The 21,799-nt window shown below is 41.0% G+C and overlaps 1 protein-coding gene across 2 annotated transcripts in view; it reads right to left on the reverse strand.

Annotated features, from left to right (window-relative positions):
• epas1b (endothelial PAS domain protein 1b) overlaps nucleotides 1–21,799 on the reverse strand; it is an 81,340-nt gene continuing 59,541 nt past the window's right edge. Inside the window, exons 8-17 of one of the 2 annotated variants that reach the window (XM_049600223.1) lie at nucleotides 15,828–15,975; nucleotides 14,490–14,695; nucleotides 14,052–14,272; nucleotides 13,563–13,676; nucleotides 12,007–12,527; nucleotides 11,722–11,818; nucleotides 10,433–10,526; nucleotides 10,181–10,351; nucleotides 7,594–7,667; nucleotides 1–5,527 (exon numbers count right to left, since the gene is read on the reverse strand). In XM_049600223.1, coding sequence (XP_049456180.1) covers nucleotides 5,519–5,527; nucleotides 7,594–7,667; nucleotides 10,181–10,351; nucleotides 10,433–10,526; nucleotides 11,722–11,818; nucleotides 12,007–12,527; nucleotides 13,563–13,676; nucleotides 14,052–14,272; nucleotides 14,490–14,695; nucleotides 15,828–15,975 — 1,655 coding nt within the window. In that variant the 3' untranslated portion in view covers nucleotides 1–5,518. Of the gene's footprint in view, nucleotides 7,668–10,180; nucleotides 10,352–10,432; nucleotides 10,527–11,721; nucleotides 11,819–12,006; nucleotides 12,528–13,562; nucleotides 13,677–14,051; nucleotides 14,273–14,489; nucleotides 14,696–15,827; nucleotides 15,976–21,799 lie in introns of both variants that reach the window. The other variant, XM_049600222.1, reaches the window with a different exon arrangement.

Consider the following 21,799-nt stretch of genomic DNA (forward strand, 5'->3'; position numbering starts at 1 on the left):
GAGGGTAAGATCAGTATGGTTTAATAATAAGATATCAGTGCAGAAACACAAACTTCTTATTGGGTTAAATTCCCCATATAGTAATAACAATGATAACAATATATGATAATAATAAGATCAATATGAATTTTTTAGCATATTAAAAAAATGAAGAATCAGCTAATATAACTGTACTGTATGACATGGACAAAAACAGAATACACGTAGCTCAACATGGATCCCATAAGGAAAAACAAAAACCCTGTTGTCACACGAGACACAAGAAAAAATGCTGATATTGTCTTTAAAGAGGAAGTGCAGTGAATGAATTAACTCCGACGTGTTTTGCCATTTTTTGTTTTTTGGGGGGGGAAACCCTTCAAGCAGCACAGTGTGAGCACTAGGACTGGTGATAAGCCTTCTGAGGTTTAAATAGAGAAGTGAAGCCCCGCCCATTTTTGGATAGCAGTCTCTCTTCGAGTTATTCTGTCTTTCTAAATAGCTGACGCCTGTTCCTCTGTTCAGATATAAAACTATACCTCCTAAGAAGCTTTAAGACTCAGAGAGGTGTTGTTTGTGAATGCTAAAAATACAGTAAATGTTTTGTCGTGGTTAAAATGACTAGCGATACACATTTTAATCAACTTTAGATTGTCTGGCTGAAGCTTCTGCAGCAGAAGCTATCGTAAAATGGGAGCGGGACTTCACCTCTGCCTAGATTGATTTAAATCAACTTCCATCTGGCCAACTCTGTTCACATACATTAACACAGTTTAGTTCAAATCTCATCAGTTGCTAAAAAGTCCATCTGAGGTACTGATCTTCTTCCATGTGCAAGTTTCAGAACATTTATTGTCATCCTAAAACCTCTTTGGTCTCCAAAAAAATAATGAAAATAATAATGACTTAAAACTTTGAACATGCTTTAAGGTGCTTTTCTGGGAAACCTAATCTAAGTTTGATTTTTATGATTGATTAAAATACAGAGCAAAAATAAATTTTAAGTCTTTAAATACTATAAATAATCATTTAAATAGGAATATCTCAATGTGCAGGAAGAACTTCCAATGTTAGCAGTGTTAAAAATGCCCTCTTGTGTCAAGTAACGCTCACATATAAGGAGAGGAAACAAAATTTGGTTTTCAAGTCTTAAAAGAAAGTGCAGAGAGAGGAGGAGTGGCAGCAGAAACAGATGAGGAAGATGTTGATTGGAGGAGTTGAGAGATATGCGTCAGTGGGCAGGCTGAGCAGGATGTATCTCCCTTTTAATGTCACTCTACTCAACATCTTGTCTTTTCACATCTCTGTAACTGTTCAAACTGTTTCTGTGCCCACATCCTCTCTCAGGATCGTAACAATCTCCAGTCTGATTAAACCTCGTGGCTTTGCTCAGCTCAGTCGCTAGAGGAAATGTCGCTAGGAGGAAATGTTGGCATTGTACATTTCTGCAAATCAAGAATATGTCACATTTGCTGCTTTTCCTGCCGGGACAGAAGCACAGTAAGTGGTCGTTTCCAGCGGGGTTTGTGGCACCAAAACTGGTTGTTTTAAGCCAGAACATGATCTTTTCCTAACCTTAATCAATTGTTTTTGTGCCTACACCTTGCCATGTTAACAAAGCACTGTTGAAGTGTAAAGTTTCAACGGATCTGCTACGTAACAATGAGCAAATGTAACATACCAGTGGTGTGCAGAAACGTACAAAACCAACATTTTTCTCTGTTGATTGGGTTGCTTAGCTGGTTTGTTTGTAGTTAACATTTAATCTCTTTAAAATCTGGGTTTTATTTTCATACATTTGGACAGTATTATCATCACTTATAACATTTTGGTTACCAATTTTGCTACCAGACAGCTTTGCACCATCCTTTCACTTCTGATACTGGGATTTATTTAAACAGCAGATTTGGTTCTCACCCTTCGAAACATCTGAATTATCATGTGCTCCAATGAACTCCATTCCTGTGCTCTCAGTAACTGAGTAGGAACTAATGGCCAAATTTTAAAGCTTCTGTGCACATGTTTTTAAGGCAGGCCATGCAGCATGTTGAGCCACTATTTATCGAACTAAAACTCAGGCGAATTTGCTTCGTGCGTCTGCAAAAGCAAGGCACTAACTCTGAGGGACACTGCTGTCCCCTCTGACCCGCACAGGAGAACTTTCACTGTCCAGTCAGATCTTTTTCAGCTAAACCTAAAACACCTACAAGCAGCTTCATCGACAGACAGTCAGGTCATGTGATGAGCTGGGAAATCCACATCCTTAAAAACCTTTTAATAATTTTGACTCGTCATCACCAGGGGGTCTACAGTGGGTTCTACTTTAATCTAAAAGGTTTCTATTTTATATTTCCTGACTAGGCTGCTGTTCTGTCTGGATCTAAATGATCGATCAGAGGAGGCTACGAAGGAGCTGTTGGCTACAGACTCTGAGGGGTTGTTGTGAAAATCATCCCAACTGTGACACTGACTACAAAAGGCAAGTGGACCCAACAAATGCAAAGCTTCTACTGTAGTTTCACATTAATATCAGGCTCTGCCAGCTGGTTGTTAAAGGGATAGTTCAGATTTGTTGAAGTGAGGTTGTACGGGGTACTTTTCCATAGAGAGTATATTACAAACAGTAGAAGGGGTTTAGCCACTCAAAAAAGTTCCATCTAAATAATCAGCATCAGGTTAAGTGTATGCTTTCTTGAGAGTATTCTCACTGCTTCACCCTAATGTCAGACAGTGATTTTCAACTGGAAAATGAAGCCGTAATGAAGCTGTCTTCAAAGCCAGACTCCATTGAGAAAAACTGTGATTTAACATCGCTGCACACAGGAGCTGCTGGTCTACTGCTGCCTCCATCAGTTAGCTTGTATGTGTTATTGTGTGAATTTGGCATTTGACATGGTTAGTTTGGACTCACAAAGAGGTTGGTGGCTTTAACCAGAGCAAAGATGGGGAACTGAAGCCGTTGACAGCACCTCTGTTGAAACAAGCAGTGAAAACACTCTCAATATAGTGGACACTTAACTGACATTGATGTTTTTCTTTTTAGGTGGCTATAATATGTTTTGTTGCAGGCCCCTGCACAACTAAGAGCGTGCTAACTGATATCTACTGTGTGTAATACACTGACTATGGATAAGCGCCCCACAGAACCCCATTTGAAAAAATCTGAACTATCCCTTTAAATGACAAATGCTGAGAGACACAGTTAAGGTGTTAAAATCCAATGTCAAGTTAGGGTTTTATTCAGTAACAGCCCCCAGAGTTCAGAGGAAGTCATCTACAGGGTCGCAGGAAACACACTGTGCACTTGAAGGGCAAACTCAGTATGTGATGAGACAACCGTAAGACACATTTATACGGATTAAAAGAAACTTTAAAGAAACTTTCAGCACAACATAAAACAGAGAACATCAAAATATAGTGTTAGTGGATCCAAGAGATGTAATACAGGTTCTAAAAATGACACATACATGGTCTATAAAGCACCATTGCTTTTATATATGCAACTTGAAAACTATGTGATTAATTATGTGGCAACTTCACCTTCTTTACAATATTCAAAATGCTACATATCTGAAAAGTGAAACTGATATTCATCTTTAATCTGAACTCTTTTTTTTTTCCTGTTATCTTTTAGTTTTAAAGCAAGAACAAAAACAGTACTGCCCAGCCAAAAGATTCAATAGATATTTTAGGGATATTTAAGAATAAAACTCTGGAGGAAAAAAAATAACAGAACAAAATGCCACAACACAGAAACAGCACGAGAGGAAACAGCACTGCGAGAGATCTGATCCATCTGCATCTACAGGCGTAGATAAGGACAAAGTACCAGAACACATAAACACTAAAAACACTATCTTCAACATTAGTTTTGTCTTTTTAAATACGTAACGTAGATGTGACAAAGCTCTATAATTCATACTCTTAAAGTGGTCACCACACGAAGACGATTACCTCAAAAAAATAGTGAGAATAAGAAAAATACTTTGAGTACAGGAAAGGAGAGGAAAGCTTGTTTTTATACAACGCATTCTGTCGATGTGATCACTGACATCAGTTGGGTGAAAACTACAGTCTACATGTTGAAAATAAGAACTCTGACCTGGCTCCTAGTTCATTGTGTATTAGGTCGACTAATAATATTCTGTATCAAAGCTTTCTAATATGGGCAGCCGCTCCGTGTCAACACTTACAAGAAAAACTGGCCTCGTCCTAATCATGAAGAATAACACGTACACTCCACTTCCAAGTCACATCGTGTGAAGTGTGTAAGCCTACAATATGTAAGTCAGATCATTTGTACAAGCTATCAGTTTGATGATGAGGCGAGCTATGTTGCTGGCTATAACGAGCTTAATGAAATAATTGCACAATAAGAAAAACCCTGTCATCACTTGGCGCTAGAGACCGAGAAAGCGTGAGAGGAACAAGTTTAGATAAATCAGATTTAAGGAGAGAAAATAGACAAAAAAAGGAAAAACAAAACTTAACAATATTCAACTTACAGTAGACTACATGTATTGCAATATATGTTTATTAGTGTGTCTGTGAGCTAGACACAAAAAATGAGAGTCTTGTAGGTAGAGTAAGAAGAACATAAAAAATAAATGAGAAACAAAGCTGATATTGTAAAGTATCCCGTCGATTTGGATTAAATAACGTGGGGAGATCTGAAGAAAGCTAAAATGTCTCATAACAGAAAAAAAAGACAAATTATAAGAACTAAAATAAAATGCATTAATTTTGACCCAAACTGAAGTAATGCTGCTGTGCACCAGTTGTGAGAATGAACAAACAGAGCAGGTGAGGATGTCATAGTGACTCAGATGGGATGGATTCAGGCAGAGAGGCAGGTAGATGATTGTAGAGGTGTGTCTGTCTGTATATGTGGAGAAGGCTCCAGCAGAGTTGGGTATCATTTGTATTCTGATTCTGCTTATTAATGCAAATTCTCAGGTGTTTTTGAGAATGAACTGAAAGAAAAACACCTATCTTAAGATGACTCTCCGTTATAATTAAGTGTTTTATGATTTAAAAAAAGAAATACTGTCTATGCGGTACAACAACACAGGCTGCTGTAAGTATTAAAAGATAACCCCGGAGTAGGGGGAGGAGGGTAGCCTGAAATTCTGATGAAAAAAAACTCAGAATTTCTGAGATTATTGTCAAAAATTGATTCTATTAAATTCTGAAATCATAAAGTCATAAATTTGTGAATTACATTTTTCAGCAATGAACCACATCATTGCACTTTGCAGGGTTGGATCAACAGCACCTTTTTTTTTTTTAAGACCAAGAACATATTTATTAGTGTAAGATATTTATCGAGCGTATATATGGCTGGTTACACCCCCCCCCATGACACCGACAGGTTTCAGGTTGCTATAGCAATTAGCTTAGCATGAGACTCACATTATTCTGCTCAGCTAACAGATATTTTGGCACTATTGAAACATGTGTCGATGCATTATTTGCTCGGTCACATACAAACAGGCAACGAGGTTGAACAGCCAGGCGTTCCTGCTTTGAAACACCAGAGTCAAGTGAACTGCAAGACACAAACAAAATACATTTGTTAAAACATCACATGGCTGTTCATGCAACTTGTGTATTACTATATTCAAATCTGAGCCGCAATCAGCCATTTACGTCCAGTCGTTTCTATTTATTATTAACTAGAGATTTTGTGAATTTAAATAAGAGAATTTCTGAGTTTTTTCTTACAAATTTATGACTTTTTAACCTCAGATTATATATTTAATTTTTTTAATTGTAAATTTACGACTTTAAAGCCGTATTTACTGAAACTGTCTATGTCCTGACAGTAGTACTTGAGACGGATAATGGAGGGATAAAACATGTTTTTCTAGCTCCTCCTGCTGCTCCTAATGGCATTTGCTAGAATCCAGTGCACCTGAATGACGACAACCAATCAGAGCCAGGTGGAGTCCCTAATGCAGTGTCAATCGTTGCTCGTGCAAACGCTCAAAGCCAACAACAACGTACACGACAAAGACAAGAAAACAGAAGACGATGCGTGAAAAGCTTGCTTTCACTTTCACAAGTCCTCTTTTGTCTTCTTGTCTGTGTTATGTACGCTGTTTTTGGCTTTGAGCGTTTGCATGAGCTGTAACTGACACTGCATTAGGGACTCCACCTGGCTCTGACTGGGTGTTAGGAGACTTTCTGTCTTACGTACTACTGTCAAGATATAGTAACTGTTTGAGCAAATATGGCACATGTAGCTTTAATTTTGAAATTATCACATTTCTATTATTACCCTAATACACTGTCATAATATTGCCATTTACAGATTAGATGTCCTAAGCTAGCATTATGTGATTTGGGAGCGGTGTCTTTTAAGTCGTCTTTTTTTTGGGGGGGGGATTCAACAAGCAGAATCAAAGAGCATGCTTTGTAAAGAATTCTTGGTTCAGAACCAGTTCATGATACCCAACTTTTGCTTGAGGCTTAGACTGGGACTAGGAAAGTGGGCTGGGTCTAATTGCTGGTCAGATACACAAAGTGAAAGAACACAGTGTCTAGGTAGATAGTACTTCTCCTCGGAGCCAAATGATTTAGCTAATAAAGAGAAGGTAGGTCTGGGAACTGAGCTGCATAGAGTTCATATCAGGGTGTAGGTCTGTGGCAGAGACCGGGCCTGGATAAGACACAGGTTGTAGGATTGGATCCCATGCCACTAATGCCCCTTTTACCAAAGGCCCGGGAACACAGAGCATTTACACCAAACCCAGTGCTCTGCAATAAATCAGGGTGTGTTTTTGACAGTGTTGCATCATTTTTACTCATTTAATTGTCCCCCGTTGACCTTTTTTTTCCTCGGAGTGACCCATGTTATATATGTGTGGTCGGCTCAATGCAGGGTTGTACACTGTTGTTCGACCTGCATCTCATTTGAGTTGAGCGGAAAAAGGGGTTTAAATGGCTTGACCCTGATATCTCAGCAACAGAATGTGGTCATGAATACCAATCCCCATAGGTAGCTTAGCCTCAGGGCTCTCAGGAGGCCCAGAGGTACGAAGGTAAAGAAAGGCTTAAAGTTACAATCTCGAAGATCTTCATTGCGTTGTCTTTGGTGGCACCCATGGTGATAGGCAGTAACTGCAGTGTGTTTGTTGGCAGACTCAGGCTTGAAACCAGGCTGGTGAATTATTCTATATCAGCTCGTTTTGTGAGCTCTGCAGCTGGTGAGATGAAAGGGTTACCACAGCCGAGACGGTGTGTGTTTTTATGTTTCTGAGTATTTGTGAGTGGATTATTAATGACTATGTGCGGCTTGTGAATTCTTCTGGGAATGTTGCCACATACACCCTGTTTGTAATACTGCAAAAGCAAGGGCTTTCATCATTGGGCCACAGGCTCAGTCACCACCACCTCATTCAGCGACAGATAGTGACCTAACAGACACTTATTGAAATGAAAATCTTCGAGAGTACTACTTTATGTCTCAGGCTGCAGGTTGAGGCTTAGGGTTGGGATTAAGTCCGGTTCAATGGCAGATTTGAGTCTGGGGCTTTAGGTGGCCTGGTCCAGGGCTCGCAGCAGGTCACAGCCCTGAAGGAGGTGCAGGCTGCCCTGTAGCGGGATGTTTACCTCGCAGTCGTAACGGGTCAACTCTGGCAGAAAGGTGGCCTCAAAGGAAGGGCCCAGCAAGCGACTAGCAATGCCTAGAAAATGAAAGAAAAACTGTGAAAAAATGTGTGTACCAATGATTGAATACAAGCAGGCAGTGACATCAGTAACAGTCTCAATTCTATTAAGTTATGTTGGACTGTAACATTATCTAAAAACCTTATTTTCTTGAAGGTGAAGTGTGTAAAATTTAGGGGGATTTTGTGGCATCCGTCACTGTTCATTGTTCAGAAAGTTTATTTCAGTAGCCAAATTATCCACAGAGGTTTCTTCTTCTCCAAAACAAACAGACCAGGTGATTAGAATTGCTAAAAACGCTGAATAAAGCAGTCTCACATTACAAATCAGTGCTTCTCCGACGCTATTCAGCATCTCGGGGCTCACCCACAACATGCTATTGCAGAGGTTTCTCTCAGTCTTTAACAAACAGACCCAAAAAACACAGTTTCATGTTACGAGTCCATGTATTTCTGACCGACTTTGACATGTCACTGCAGGCAGCTAGTGCAGCACATGATAATGTGCAGTCACCTTTTCTTTCTGATAACTTAACCAAACATTCAGACAGTTTACCGAAAGCCGAATTATCCTAAAAGGTATTTTCCTCTCTAAACATATGAAAATGTGAATAGTCTTAAATAGAACCAATGTTCAGTTTCTGTTCTTGTTTACTGTAGAAACGTCTGTGATGGAACATGGCGATCTCCATAAACGAAGACTTGCTTCCTACGTGGATAATAACGGCTCATGCTAGGGTAAGGAGAACACAACAATTACATTTTACACTAAAGAAACATTAAGTTTCTGCCAATATATCGCTTTAAATCTTACACACTGATCCCTTAAAATAACATCTATGTGATGGCTAAGTAAAAATAATCAGAGAAAACATGAATTAAGTTTCTTTGCTTAAGAACCTGATTGAAATATACTTACTGGCAGTTCTGTTGTTTTAATGAAATACAACTTTAAAGGGATAGGCTAAAAACTCTGTTTTTAGCCTCACTGTAGCCTGTAGCTGTGACTGCTTTTCTGTGCTCCGCATTCACGTGTGCGCGCTCAGGGTGATCAGTGATGCACGGTCTTTGAAGAGCAGCAGTCTCATCAGTACTGATGTCCAGATTCTCAAGTGCAGGCATCGCCAATTCCCAGTCTGAGCAGCAAAGACTTTCCTCATCCGTTGGCATTGCTTTGCATTTGAAACAACTACACCACCAGGTTTCCAGTGCTCTACTCCGGTATTCTGCGGCTGGCTGAGGGTTAGGCTCATGAGCTGCGGCGGCTGCTTCGTCCAGTAGCCTGAGTTCCGTCCATATACTCGGGCTCAAACAAATACGGCTCAACAAAGAAATGCTGTTCCTCCTCAATTTCAAAGTCTTCAGACATGTTGGGCTGTCCTTTGCTAAAAGACCGTAGTGCAAATTATCTTTTAGCTCTGTGGTTACTGTTGTCTCTCCCTGTGGTGTACGTGTCACGTGATGTAAACACAGGTGAGCAAAGCTCATGCTTTCGCTGGTCTCGTGCAAGCACACACACGTGAGCGCGGAGCACAGAGAGGCAGTCAGAGCTACAGGCTACAGTGAGGCTAAAAACAGAGTTCATATGACGTTTTTCCAAACAACTTTTTATGTCGGGGCTTCAGGACACTTGGATCATTATGGATGAGCAGTATGGAGATACTTTGTGGATTCAATTTTGTGTTCTTGGATGTTAGTCTGGGGCGCCGTCTGCCATTAGGTGTGCTAGCCTCCCCCCCCCCCCCCGTTGATCTCAAGTGATGTGAGGACTCTAAAACTTCACCAGAGCGTTTCTCAGCATGAGGGTGAGTAGATTATGGCTGAATTTTCATTTTTGGGTGCAATATCCCTTTAAAGCTTCAGTTGGAAACATTTATGAAAAACAATTCTTCTCACATTTGCTGAAAGTGTCACTTTATGAACACAGCAGTAAATGAGACTGATATTCTGTGAAAAAAGTCCTACTCCTCTGCCTGCACTATTGCCTTGTAGCATTTCTAATGGCTTTTGTGCATATGAACGAAAACTGTTGTCGAACATGAACTGCCGTCAAACTAGGCAGAGCTGATAAAATATGAATCAAGATTCTGATATTGCTGCTCCTATTTCCCCCTTAAATGTTTTTCAGAAACATTTCAGTGACTGTTTAGCTGTGAAATAATTAAGTTTGCGACCCGGCTGCCATTTTGGATTCACTTAAACGGCTGGACCTACTTTGGCTTTTTATAGCTCAACAGTACACTAACATTATGTATCTGAAAATAATTAGAAAGTAGTTAGGGAGTCCTCGGCTCTGATTGGTTGTTTTCAATGAGCCACAGTGGATTAAAGCAATCGGAGGAGGAGGGACATGACTTTTTTTCCAAACATCATCTGTCTCATGTACTTCTTTCAGAACATAGTGACAAAGTTATATTCATAAAGGTTACCAACTGTAGCAACACAACTACAGACTGAAATGATCACATAGTAATCTGAGCTTCTTGGCACTAAAACTCTGGATTGTAAAGAGTAAAGTCAGATCAACTCACCTTCACCCTTCTTGTTGGAAGGCAGCATGTTATACTCTGTGTAGCTGCAGCTCTTTTGAGAAAAGGGCTTCTCATTTGTCCCGTTTCCAGGATACTGAGACTTTCTGTGTTGCTGCAGAGAGCTGAGACAGGAGGTCATGCTGCCTGGCATCATCCTGCCCATATCTGACACTGAGACAGAGGAACAGAGGGATTACAGGTACAGCTCTTGGTGGGAACAGATGATAGCGTGACATGTTTTTGCGCACATACCTGCCAGTGATCCCGCACTGAGGGAGCGATCCATGGCCACGCAACTGTCACCCCTCATCTTCTTCCATATGATTTCTGGTGGCGTGCTTTCACCCTGAAACACAGTTACATGGTTAATTAATTAATTAGCTCCTTTGTCCACAAAATAAGAGTGAATTCCCCGTCACAGCTTTGTTTAAGTATAAATAATGAAAAAAGGAAATGTTAGGGATGTTCCAATCCCAACCAGAGTCATTTAATATTGAGAATCGGCCAATACTGAGTCCTGATCCGATACTTGTATTTTCCTAGATAGTACAGCTGCACAGTGTTGACGTCAAGTGCTTTAAAGTTATTCAAATCAATCCAGTAGACATGTTTGAGAACTGGATTGCTCTGCAATGCTGTTGGGAAAAAAGTTCCCTGCGTCCAAACTGTTCCTTAAATAATCTCTTTAATTGGCCTTGTCGCTGTTTTGGAGGGATGTTTCTCTCCTTTTGAGAGAGTATTCTTTAGTGCAGCCTTGCCTGAGTTAGCCTACCTGACTGAACTGTAGCCTTTATTGTCTTCTACATTATTTATATTACTCTTATTGGCTTTATGCTAGCAGGCTGTTGTTGCACTAGTAGCAGTGTGGTGAGTGTGGCTGTCAACTTCAGCCCCTGATTTTGGAGTTGTCCTCATCTACGGAGTCCACAACGTTACATCGCCGTGTTTCTACAGTAGCCCAGAACGGACAAACCAAACCTGTACCTGACTTGCCAAACAGTGTTGGAGAAACACTGATTTGTAATGTGAAACTGCTTTATTTAGTGTTTTTACCTGTTTAAATCACCAGGGGTCTCATTTATAAAACAGCGCATAGGGCCATACTAAAAATGTACGTACGGACATTAACCAAAATGGTGTGAACTGAAAAATATTAGACAATATCACGTCTCTAAGATGTTTGTAAGCATGGGTCAATGTTTCCTACATCAAGTCTGTTTTTATAGATCACAACTTCTGCATGGAAAGTGGCGTACGCCTCTTTCAGGCCTTGTTTCCTGCATACACAAGTTAAACATGAGTCCCTGGTGTGTTTGTTTTAGAGAGGAAGAGACCTCTGCGGATAATTTAGCTCACTGCTAGATGCCTCTAAATTCCCCTGAATCTTACACAAGTGAAACTGTCTCAAACCTGTCACTATGAGACAGTTACTCTGGATAATCTGCCCTATTTTATGCTCTAATGATTCTCAAGACCTCTCAGGACCTTTTCCAACTGAAACTGGACAGATTAATTCCTGCATGTTTATCAGAGAAACTTACCACAACCATCTGGTTGAAGGAGCGCTTGATGCTGTTGGCCATGGCCACTCTGGCTGGACTCATGTCCCTGTAGACTTGTACAAAATTGTCAATGGACCTACACACACACAAGCACACACACACATTCAAATGTAATGCTAAAACAGCCAGCTATGGTCGATCTACTAACAGGATGGATCAACATAACATTGTTTGTTTACATGTATAAATATGTGAGGTATTTAAAGCCCTATTTCTTATCTTATTTCTAGGTTTAAAATGTGACTGTGTTGGTTGTTACATCACCTCTGTTTCTGCATAAGGTGTGACATGTTCTGTTGGCAGGACGGGCGCTCCTCTCCTGACAAAGTGTCCATCAGGCAGGCCTTGGTGGCTCGTGGTTGTTGTTGTTGGTAGGTTAACAGAGGGTCCGGTGGCCAATGCAGATTCTGCCACCCTTCCAGGGCAGATGAACGCCAGCTGGAGCCCGTTGAGGGAGGACTGTGCACTTGCCTCATAAAACGAGGGTCTGAGGTCCTCTGGTTGGAGCCTCTCTTCTCCCCTGCACCCCAGGACGCAGCTTGCTGGTGTTGGAAGTGGCCTTGGTGCTGAGGAGAGGACAGGGGCTGGAAGAGGCTGGCGATGTTGCTGAAGCTCTGTGGGTTGGCCTGGTGTGTTTGGGACAGGCTGCTGTTGCTCCCCATGGATCCTGTTGAACCTCCCTCCAGGGACTCAGATTCTGGGATGATGGGATTCAGCTGGAAGTCCTCACCGTCCATCTGGATGTAAGGAGCTAAGGTCTCCAGGTCAAGGTCACTCAAGTCCCTCTGGAGAAGATAAAGACATGCATGTTACCCTGCTGCCCAGCTGATGTTTTTGCCTTCTTGAACTGGTACATATTTTGAGGTACATAAATGCAGACTCATGTCGTTTAGACAAAATTGTTCAAACCTAGAAAGAGACTCCAGCTGGCCTTATCAATACAGCCCAGAGCCCCACTGAAATGGACTCTTGCCCAACTAAATTGAAGTGATTCACACTGGGCATATTTCTGTTTTTGTGTACGTTGAATTTAAATAAGGTCCAGGGACGGATCTCCCGGATCTGTGACAGAGGCCTGGTCTAGGCACCAGATGTGCTCAGCGTGCCAGATTGCCTCAGGGTCCTGATTCTCTGGATGACTTCAAGACATTATGACTCACTGTATGTTAAGTGTACAGAAGCCCTACCTGATACGTTTAATGCAGACAGAATGTTTATGTTTTCGATTCTATGCTCTGAGTAATGAATAAAGAATTTTAAAATGTAAAAACTTAAGTACAGATGGTTCATTATCTTTGTTAAAATACCTATAACTAAAGAAAGATGTATTTTTAAGATGTAAAACTCTGTACCAGGCTACAGCAAGACATTTCTGCACAGCACAGAATTTACCAGTGCCAGTTCCTTGTATTTTAAAACCTACTGTTAATAAACTGGATTTTGATTCTTAAAATAGAGAGGCAGTTTGTTTGCATATACCACCGAGATTTTGGTTTCTGAAAGCAGATTGATGTGATTTTTTTGATGATAGTTTAGATAAGTGAACATCATTGCTTAGAAAAGAATGTTTAAAATGACAAATTTCTAACCAGAGAATGTTTAAAAAGGCAGTAATGATCCACTTCCTATGAATAACAAATTGTCCTTCAACATGGGAAAAATCTTGCCCATCTTAAAAGACACTTTTGCCAAACAGGAAGAGAGACGAGGAAAACCAAGCTCTCAGTCAGATTCAGTTATTGTCGCCTCATAAATCAAACTAATGTTCTGTTAACAGAGGGGCAAAGTTTTAGACATAAGCATATTCATGGGACACACACCTCAGCGTTTGCAGGACTGTTGTTGCCATCTGTGTCCAGAGCAAACAGCTTCTCAGTCAGCTCCACCTTCAGTTCGTTCTCCACTGAGCTGTAGTAATCACCTGGGCTGCTGGGCTGCAGGGGAGAGAGGGGGCATGGAGGAGAGGAGAATAAAGGATGGTGTGAGACAGAGGAGGACAGAACCAAGATGATGAGCACAGGGGAAAAGGGACAAAATGTGAGAGACAGAACATTGTAAAAAGAAAGTGACAGACAGAAACAAAGAGCGAGAGATGAGGTTTGACAAAGGGCCTATTCACTGCTAAGAGCCGTCCAAATATCCACCCCCGTTATTCTCACACACATTGCCCACAGTAAGTGAACTTTAACCCCCCAGGCCTCACTGAACACAGAAAGAACAAACTATGAAAAAAAAAAAAAAACAACCAGTAGCTCGCTCACTAATTACTCCTTTCAATTTAACACTCAGTCACTCAGTCTGGTCCTCACCGTGGAGCAGCTGCTGAGGCTTGGTGTGGCGCTGCCGGGCGGCGGGTTCTGCTGCACGGTAAATGTACCAGCCATGTTAGTCATGTCTCTTGGAGCTGATGTGGCTTGAGCAGGCTTGTGGCTCTCACTGGCCCACGATGGAGGCCCTGGAGGGGGCATGGCTGCAGAGGAAGCCTGGGTGTATCCTGCTGGCTGCTGGGGCTCCTCAAACTGAGGGCGATCTGCAAGAAAGAAGCCAAAATAAGATTCAGTTGTTAAAAGACAGGATATAGAATAAATGTGCCATGTGGAGGGAGGGTTGACAAACACAAGACCGCCAGATGATGCTGGTTTGTATGTATGTAGTTGCACATTTTAATAAATTTAAAATGTATTTAAAGTCGCCATGACATTATTCTAACACAGTGAAACCAACAGAGGATGGAAGTAAATACAGACCGAAGTCAAGACTGATGATTGTGTCTCCAGGTGTCGGAGCCAGCTGGGCGAGATCCTCCGGCTCCTCTTTGAGTTTGGTGAAGAGGGCTTCTCCTGGCTCAGTCACGCCTGCACCTCCAGCAGTGAAGAAGCTGCTCATGTGGCGCGGCTTGAACAGGGACTCCGTCTGCTTCAGGGAGAAAATCATCGACTTCTCCTCAATGTCACTGCAGGTTTGGAGACAGAGCAGAGTGAGTTGGGTTGTGTGTGCAGAGAACGCCTCAGAGCGTATAAAAAGCTTAAAGATGGATTTGGAGTTAACCATGTTTTGGTTATTCCCAGGTAAAAAGACATCTAAGCATTTAGGGTAAAAACATGACTGACTTAAACTCAAATAACCACCTCACAGTTGTGCGCCTCCGTAAACCAGTCAAGTTGCAGTTTACATCCATGTCTGTGAAAACATGGACGCTTCACACACATCTTCCCCCCCGGCAGCACAGAGCATCTACACAATCAGCACAGTTTCAAGGTGGACAACCAAGATTAGTGTCACTAATTCAGTATCTGACCAAATATCTCCCCTAAACTGGAGATACGACACTGAATTATGGCCTGAAAAGTGTTTTTGCAGAACCTTATGATGTCATAGTAATGATGACCTTTGACGTTTTGGATATAAAATGTCATCACGTCATAATTTTATTTATCAGACATATTAGTGAAATTTTGTCATAATTAGTATGTAAACTCTTGAGTTATGGCCCAAAAATATGTTTTATGGGGTCACTGTTTTGACCACCATAATCTAATCTGTTTATCTTTGAGTCCATCTGGACGTTCGTGCCAAATTATTAAAGTTCCTTAAGGTGTTCTTGAGATATTGATTTCATGAAAATGGGAAGGATGGACAACCCCAGCGTGGCCTCTGCAGGCCTATCACATCTGGTAACTAATTTAATCAATTCCTTCTTGAATCGCAGAGGACGTTTGTGCCAAATTTGAAAAAAAAAAAAAAAAATCCCTCAAGGTGTTGTTGAGATATCAGGTTCGTAAGAATGAGACAGATGAGGTCATGGTGACCTCTAAATCTAATCAGTTCATTGTTGAGTCCAAGTGGAAGTTTGTGCAAATTTGAAGAATTTTAAAGGAATGGAATACATAGATGGACGCACAACCCAAAAACACAATGGCTGTGGCCACGGCTGTCACTGGCCCAGCATATGACAGGTGACACGACTGTTTACAGATACCCAGACATGTAGAACAATTGACACTTTTTGACCAAATTCAACCTGATTTTGACTCACGCATCTTTTCACTTATCATTTGCCATAACTCTTGGATGACGGCGCTCACCTGAGGACGTAGTTTATGCACACGATGCACTGTGGCTGGGAGTTGCGGCTGTTATAAATAACAGTTCCTTGCGTTTCGACCCAGACGTAGCCTCCGTTCTTGGCCAGCATGCGGTACTGACTGCTCACGGCCTGACCCTTGGAACACACTGCAAAGAGAGAGAGAGAGAGAGGAAGAAAGAGCGACGTGTTAATGAGCTGTTGTGTTTGGAAAATGAAGACAACTCAGGTGTGAGCTGAGCCACGTTTTATGTTGCTGTAAAAACTCCTTTCACTCCTCGTCTGCTAAGTCATATGAAACCCTTTAAAGACCTTTGAATAATGACCAGTGTATTATCATTCAGCTAAAGCAATTATTAAAGATCTACAGCTCCTGTGAGGTTTGGATAACACACATGGGAGCTCTTATTGTAATTGAACACTAACAAAATTATCATTGTTGATCTTGTGTGATGTTATGAGGTGCTTACATTTCATTGGCCAGCACACTACAGTAAACACTGAAAACTGACCCTCCTGTTCGTGAGCTCACTTTTTATTCTTCTATTTGCAGTCAAAGCTCAGAACAGCTGTTTTTTATGTGCTTTGTGTTTTTTGGTTATTTAAATGACTTTTTAATTTAGTAAATATCCATGCATGTATTTTCCACAAGGCTGTTAAATCAACCAAACGTTGGTTAGCACGAGAAAGTGGGATGTTTGACTTTGAGCTGAGAGGGAGATGTTCTGGCTGCAGTCCAAAGTTCAGCACTGGCGTGGGAAAGAAGCAGATCTGTGGTCAGAGAGTGTGCACAAGGCCAGTGATTGTGTGTGTGTGTGTGTGTGTGTGTGTGTGTGTGTGTGTGTGTTGAGGAACCTCAGGGCAACATTGCATGTAGCAGAGAACGCTGTTAGCATGTGCTGATCGACAGGCTGGTCACGTTGGCCGTGAGAGCGGCCCGTCTGTGTGTATGCGACACACAGAGAGAGATAGATAGAGAAGCCTTTATCTCAGCAGATTTTGGCCAACTAAGGACTGTAGACACAGATGATTGGGACCAGAAGTGAAGGAACACACACACACACACACACACACACACACACACACACACACACACACACTCACAAACTGTTAAATCCACATACAACAGAACACATCATCTGTAGACATCCTGAGTTGTCAGGTCTTAATTTCAAGTCATTTCCTTCATTTTGTTTTTTAGCCTCAAAATACCGACAATAATATTTTCCAGAACGTCCTACATGATTGATATATGCTGTGTATTTATTGTTTCATGACAAATAATTCTTAAAGACCAAATCTACATGATTTAAGAAGATGCACTTGTCAAACTAAAATCATCACCAAATCAATGACAGATTCTGTAGCAGCAATCTCTGAACTCACTGACTCTTGGTCTGATGACGATAAGCCTCTGGGGACAATGGTCAATATTTTTGGAAGGTCCGGTGTAGCAACTGGATATTTAGGCAAAGACACACACACACACACACACACACACACACACACACACACACAGACATGCTGCCATTATGATGCAGGTGTGGCTTTAAGAACCTAAATGACCACTTGTCCTCTTGCACTGTCACTGTTGTTCAGAGCTTCTAATGATATAGTTTTGTCACTGGAGAAAAGCCATGACACTTCAGAGCCTTGTTAGCAAACACACACACACATACACACACACACACACACTCGTGTCATTAGAATGTAATAGAGGCCACCTGGTCCCCTGTCCAGTGTGTTTGTGGCAGCAGATGTGCAAACCTCATCAGGCCATCCATGGCTGCGCTTAATTTAATAAAGCCATCCTAATACCATGCCCCTGCTCTGTACTCTCTCGCTCTCACACACACACACACAAACAGACTGTTTTACCACACATATTAAGGAACTAAAAATATGAAAAGAAAACTTATAAAGACACACAGCCTGATTTTTTTTTTTTTTTTAGTCATACCTAGGGGAGGTGCGCTGGTTCTAACATCACCTGCATGGATCTATAATGTAATACATAGTTTTTTTGACATGCATTAATATAACTTTTATTTAATTAAGTGTGTGTGCACGTGTCTCTAACTCAAAAGAAGTCATAGTAAAGTATGTTGAAAAAAGTCATAATATATTACATCAAAAAAGTCATAGTATAGCATGTTGAAAAAAGTCATAGTATACAGTTGCAATTAAATTTATTCAACCCCCATTGCATATTAGGCTTATTGGCAAAATATACAATTTCTCAGCTGTTTGCAATAAACAAATTACACAAGAACTGTTTAAGTAGTTCAATGAAACTAATATTACAAGGGTTTTGATCCAAATTCAACACAAAATGCTACTTTTAATGACTACTGCAGTCTCAAAATTATTCAACACCTTCATGACAAGCATCTTCAATACTTAGTAGAACACCCTTTTGCTGTTATGACCTGCTGCAAACGTGATGCATAGCCAGACACCAGCTTCAGACAGCGTTCCTGAGGAATCTCAGCCCATTCCTCATGGGCAATGGCCTTCAGTTCAGTAATATTCTTGGGTGTGCGTTTTGCAACCGCCTTCTTCAAATCCCACCAGAGATTTTCTATGGGGTTCAAGTCAGGCGACTGTGACGGCCACTCCAGAATTTTCCATTTCTTCTTCTGAAACCAAGCCTTGGTGGACTTTGAGGTATGCTTGGGATCATTATCCTGTTGGAAGGTCCAATGATGCCCAAGCTTCAGCTTCCTCACAGACGGCACAACGTTTTTACCTAAGATTTCCTGATACTTGACTGAATCCATCGTGCCCTCCGCATGCTGCAGGTTTCCAGTGCCAGAGGCAGCAAAGCAGCCCCAGAGCATCACTGAGCCATCGCCATGCTTCACTGTAGGCAGGGTATTCTTTTCAGCATATGCTTCATTCTTCTTCCTCCAGACATACCGCTGTTCCATAGGCCCGAAAAGTTCCAGTTTTGTTTCATTGCTCCACAGAACAGAATTCCAAAAATTCTGTGGCTTATTTATATGGTTTTGAGCATAATGGAGCCGACTTTTCTTGTGCTTTTAGGTCAGTAGTTGTGTGCGTCTTGGGGTCCAGGCACGGAGCCCTTCGGTGTTTAGTATGCGCCTTATTGCACAAACTGAAACCTCAGTGCCTGCTGCCACCAAGTCTTGCTGCAGGTGTTTTGCAGTCACTCGAGGGTTTTTGAACACTTGCCTCCTCAGGAATCTGGTGGCAGCCGCTGATAGTTTCCTCTTTCTGCCACGTCCAGGTAGTGTAGCCACTGTTTCTTTGACTTTGAACTTGCGAACTATGCTTCCAGCTGTATCTCTAGGAAGATTCAGAGCTTTTGCTATCGTTTTGTATCCTTTTCCTTGTTTGTGCAAGGCAACGATTTCTTCACTGAACTTTTTGGACAATTCTTTTGACTTAGCCATATTTCTAACATGCAATCAAACGTCACTCTCAACAAAACCCTAGCCAGTCCAGGCATTTACAGTTGAAACCAGAAGTTTACATACACCATATAAAAAGGCACATAACCTTTTTTTCTCACCATCTAACATTAAATCAGATTAAACTTTTCCTGTTTTTTGGTCAATTAGGATTACCAAAATTATTTCTATTTGCTAAATACCAGAATAATGAGACAGATCATTTTTTAGACAATTTTTTATTATTTTCTTGAGAGTCAGAAGTTTACATACATTTCATTAGTATTTGGTAGCATTGCCTTTAAACTGTATGACTTGGGTCAAACGTTTTGGATATGCTTCCACAAGCTTCTCACAATAGTTTGCAGGAATTTTGGCCCATTCCTCCTGGCAGAACTGGTGTAACTGAACCAAGTTTGTAGGCCGCCTTGCTCGCACATGCCTTTTCAGCTCTGCCCATAAATTTTCAATAGCATTGAGATCAGGGCTTTGTGATGGCCACACCAAAACATTGACTTTGCTATCCTTAAGCCACTTTCTAACCAGTTTGGCAGTATGCTTGGGGTCATTGTCCATTTGGAAAACCCATTTGCGCCCAAGCTTTAACTTCCTGGCTGATGTCTTGAGATGTTGCTTCAGTATGTCCACATAATGTTCTTTCCTCATGATGCCATCTATTTTGTGAAGTGCACCAGTCCCTCCTGCAGCAAAACAACCCCACAACATGATGCTGCCACCCCATGTTTCACAGTTGGGATGGTGTTCTTAGGCTTGCAAGCTTCCCCTTCTTCCTCCAAATGTAACGATTGTCATTATGGCCAAAAGTTCAATTTTAGTTTCGTCAGACCACAGGACATGTCTCCAAAAATTAAGGTCTTTGTCCCTGTGTGCATTTGCAAACTGTAATCTGGCTTTTTATGTTTCTTTGGAGTAATGGCTTCTTCCTGGGAGAGTGGCCTTTCAGCCCATGTCGGTACAGGACTCGTTTCACTGTTGATAATGACACACTCTTACCAGCTTCAGCCAGCATCTTCACAAGGTCTTTTGCTTTTGTTCTTGGGTTGATGTGCACATTTCGGACCAAAGCACGTTCATCTCTGGGACACAGAACCCGTCTCCTTCCTGAGCGGTATGATGGCTGGACATTCCCATGGTGTTTATACTTGCGTATAATTGTTTGAACAGATGAACGTGGCACCTTCAGGCATCTGGAAATTGCACCCAAGTTTAACCAGACTTGTGCAAGTCCACAATTCTCTTCCTGATGTCTTGGCTGATTTCTTTTTTTTTTCCCATGATGTTACACAAAGAAGCAGTGTGTTTCAGGTGTGCCTTAAAATACATCCACAGGTGTGCCTCTAATTAACCCACATGTTGTCAATAAACCTATCAGAGGCTTCCAAAGACATGACATCATCATGTGGGCTTTCCCAAATTGTTTAAAGGCATACTAATCTTAGTGTATGTAAACTTCTGACTCTCAAGAAAGTAATAAAAAATTGTCTAAAAAATGATCTGTCTCATTATTCTGGTATTTAGCAAATAGAAATAATTTTGGTAATCCTAATTGACCAAAAACAGGAAACGTTTAGTCTGATTTAATGTTAGACGGTGAGAAAAAAAAGGTTATGTGCCTTTTTATATAGTGTATGTAAACTTCTGGTTTCAACTGTCTGTGTTCTGTCTCAAGCACACCTGAACTAATGAAGGCCTTGATTAGTTGCACCAGGTGTGCTTGAAACAGGGGGTTGAATAATTGTGATTAGTTGCATCGGGTGTGCTTGAGACAGGGGGTTGAATAATTTTGAGACTGCAGTAGTGATTAAAAGTAGCATTTTGTGTTGAATTTGGATAAAAACCATGGTAATATTAATTTTATTAAACTATTTCAACTGTTCTTGTCTACTTTGTTTATTACAAACAGCTGAAAAATTGTACATTTTGCCAATAAGCCTAATATGCAATGGGAGTTGAATAATTTTGATTGCAACTGTAGCATGTCGAAAAAAGTCATAGTATAGCATGTCGAAAAAGTCAGTGTAGCATGTCGAAAAAGTCATAGTATAGCATGTCGAAAAAGTCAGTGTAGCATGTCGAAAAAGTCATAGTATAGCATGGTGAAAAAGTCATAGTATAGCATGTCGAAAAAGTCAGTGTAGCATGTTGAAAAAGTCATAGTATAGCATGTCGAAAAAGTCAGTGTAGCATGTTGAAAAAGTCATAGTATAGCATGTCGAAAAAGTCATAGTGTAGCATGTCGAAAAAGTCATAGTATAGCATGGTGAAAAAGTCATAGTATAGCATGTCGAAAAAGTCAGAGTAGCATGTTGAAAAAGTCAGTGTAGCATGTCGAAAAAGTCATAGTGTAGCATGTCGAAAAAGTCAGTGTAGCATGTCGAAAAAGTCATAGTATAGCATGGTGAAAAAGTCAGTGTAGCATGTCGAAAAAGTCAGTGTAGCATGTTGAAAAAGTCATAGTATAGCATGGTGAAAAAGTCATAGTATAGCATGTCGAAAAAGTCAGTGTAGCATGTCGAAAAAGTCATAGTATAGCATGGTG

Source organism: Epinephelus fuscoguttatus, linkage group LG16 (genome assembly GCF_011397635.1).
Source record: "Epinephelus fuscoguttatus linkage group LG16, E.fuscoguttatus.final_Chr_v1".
NCBI classification, from domain to species: Eukaryota; Metazoa; Chordata; class Actinopteri; order Perciformes; family Serranidae; genus Epinephelus; species Epinephelus fuscoguttatus.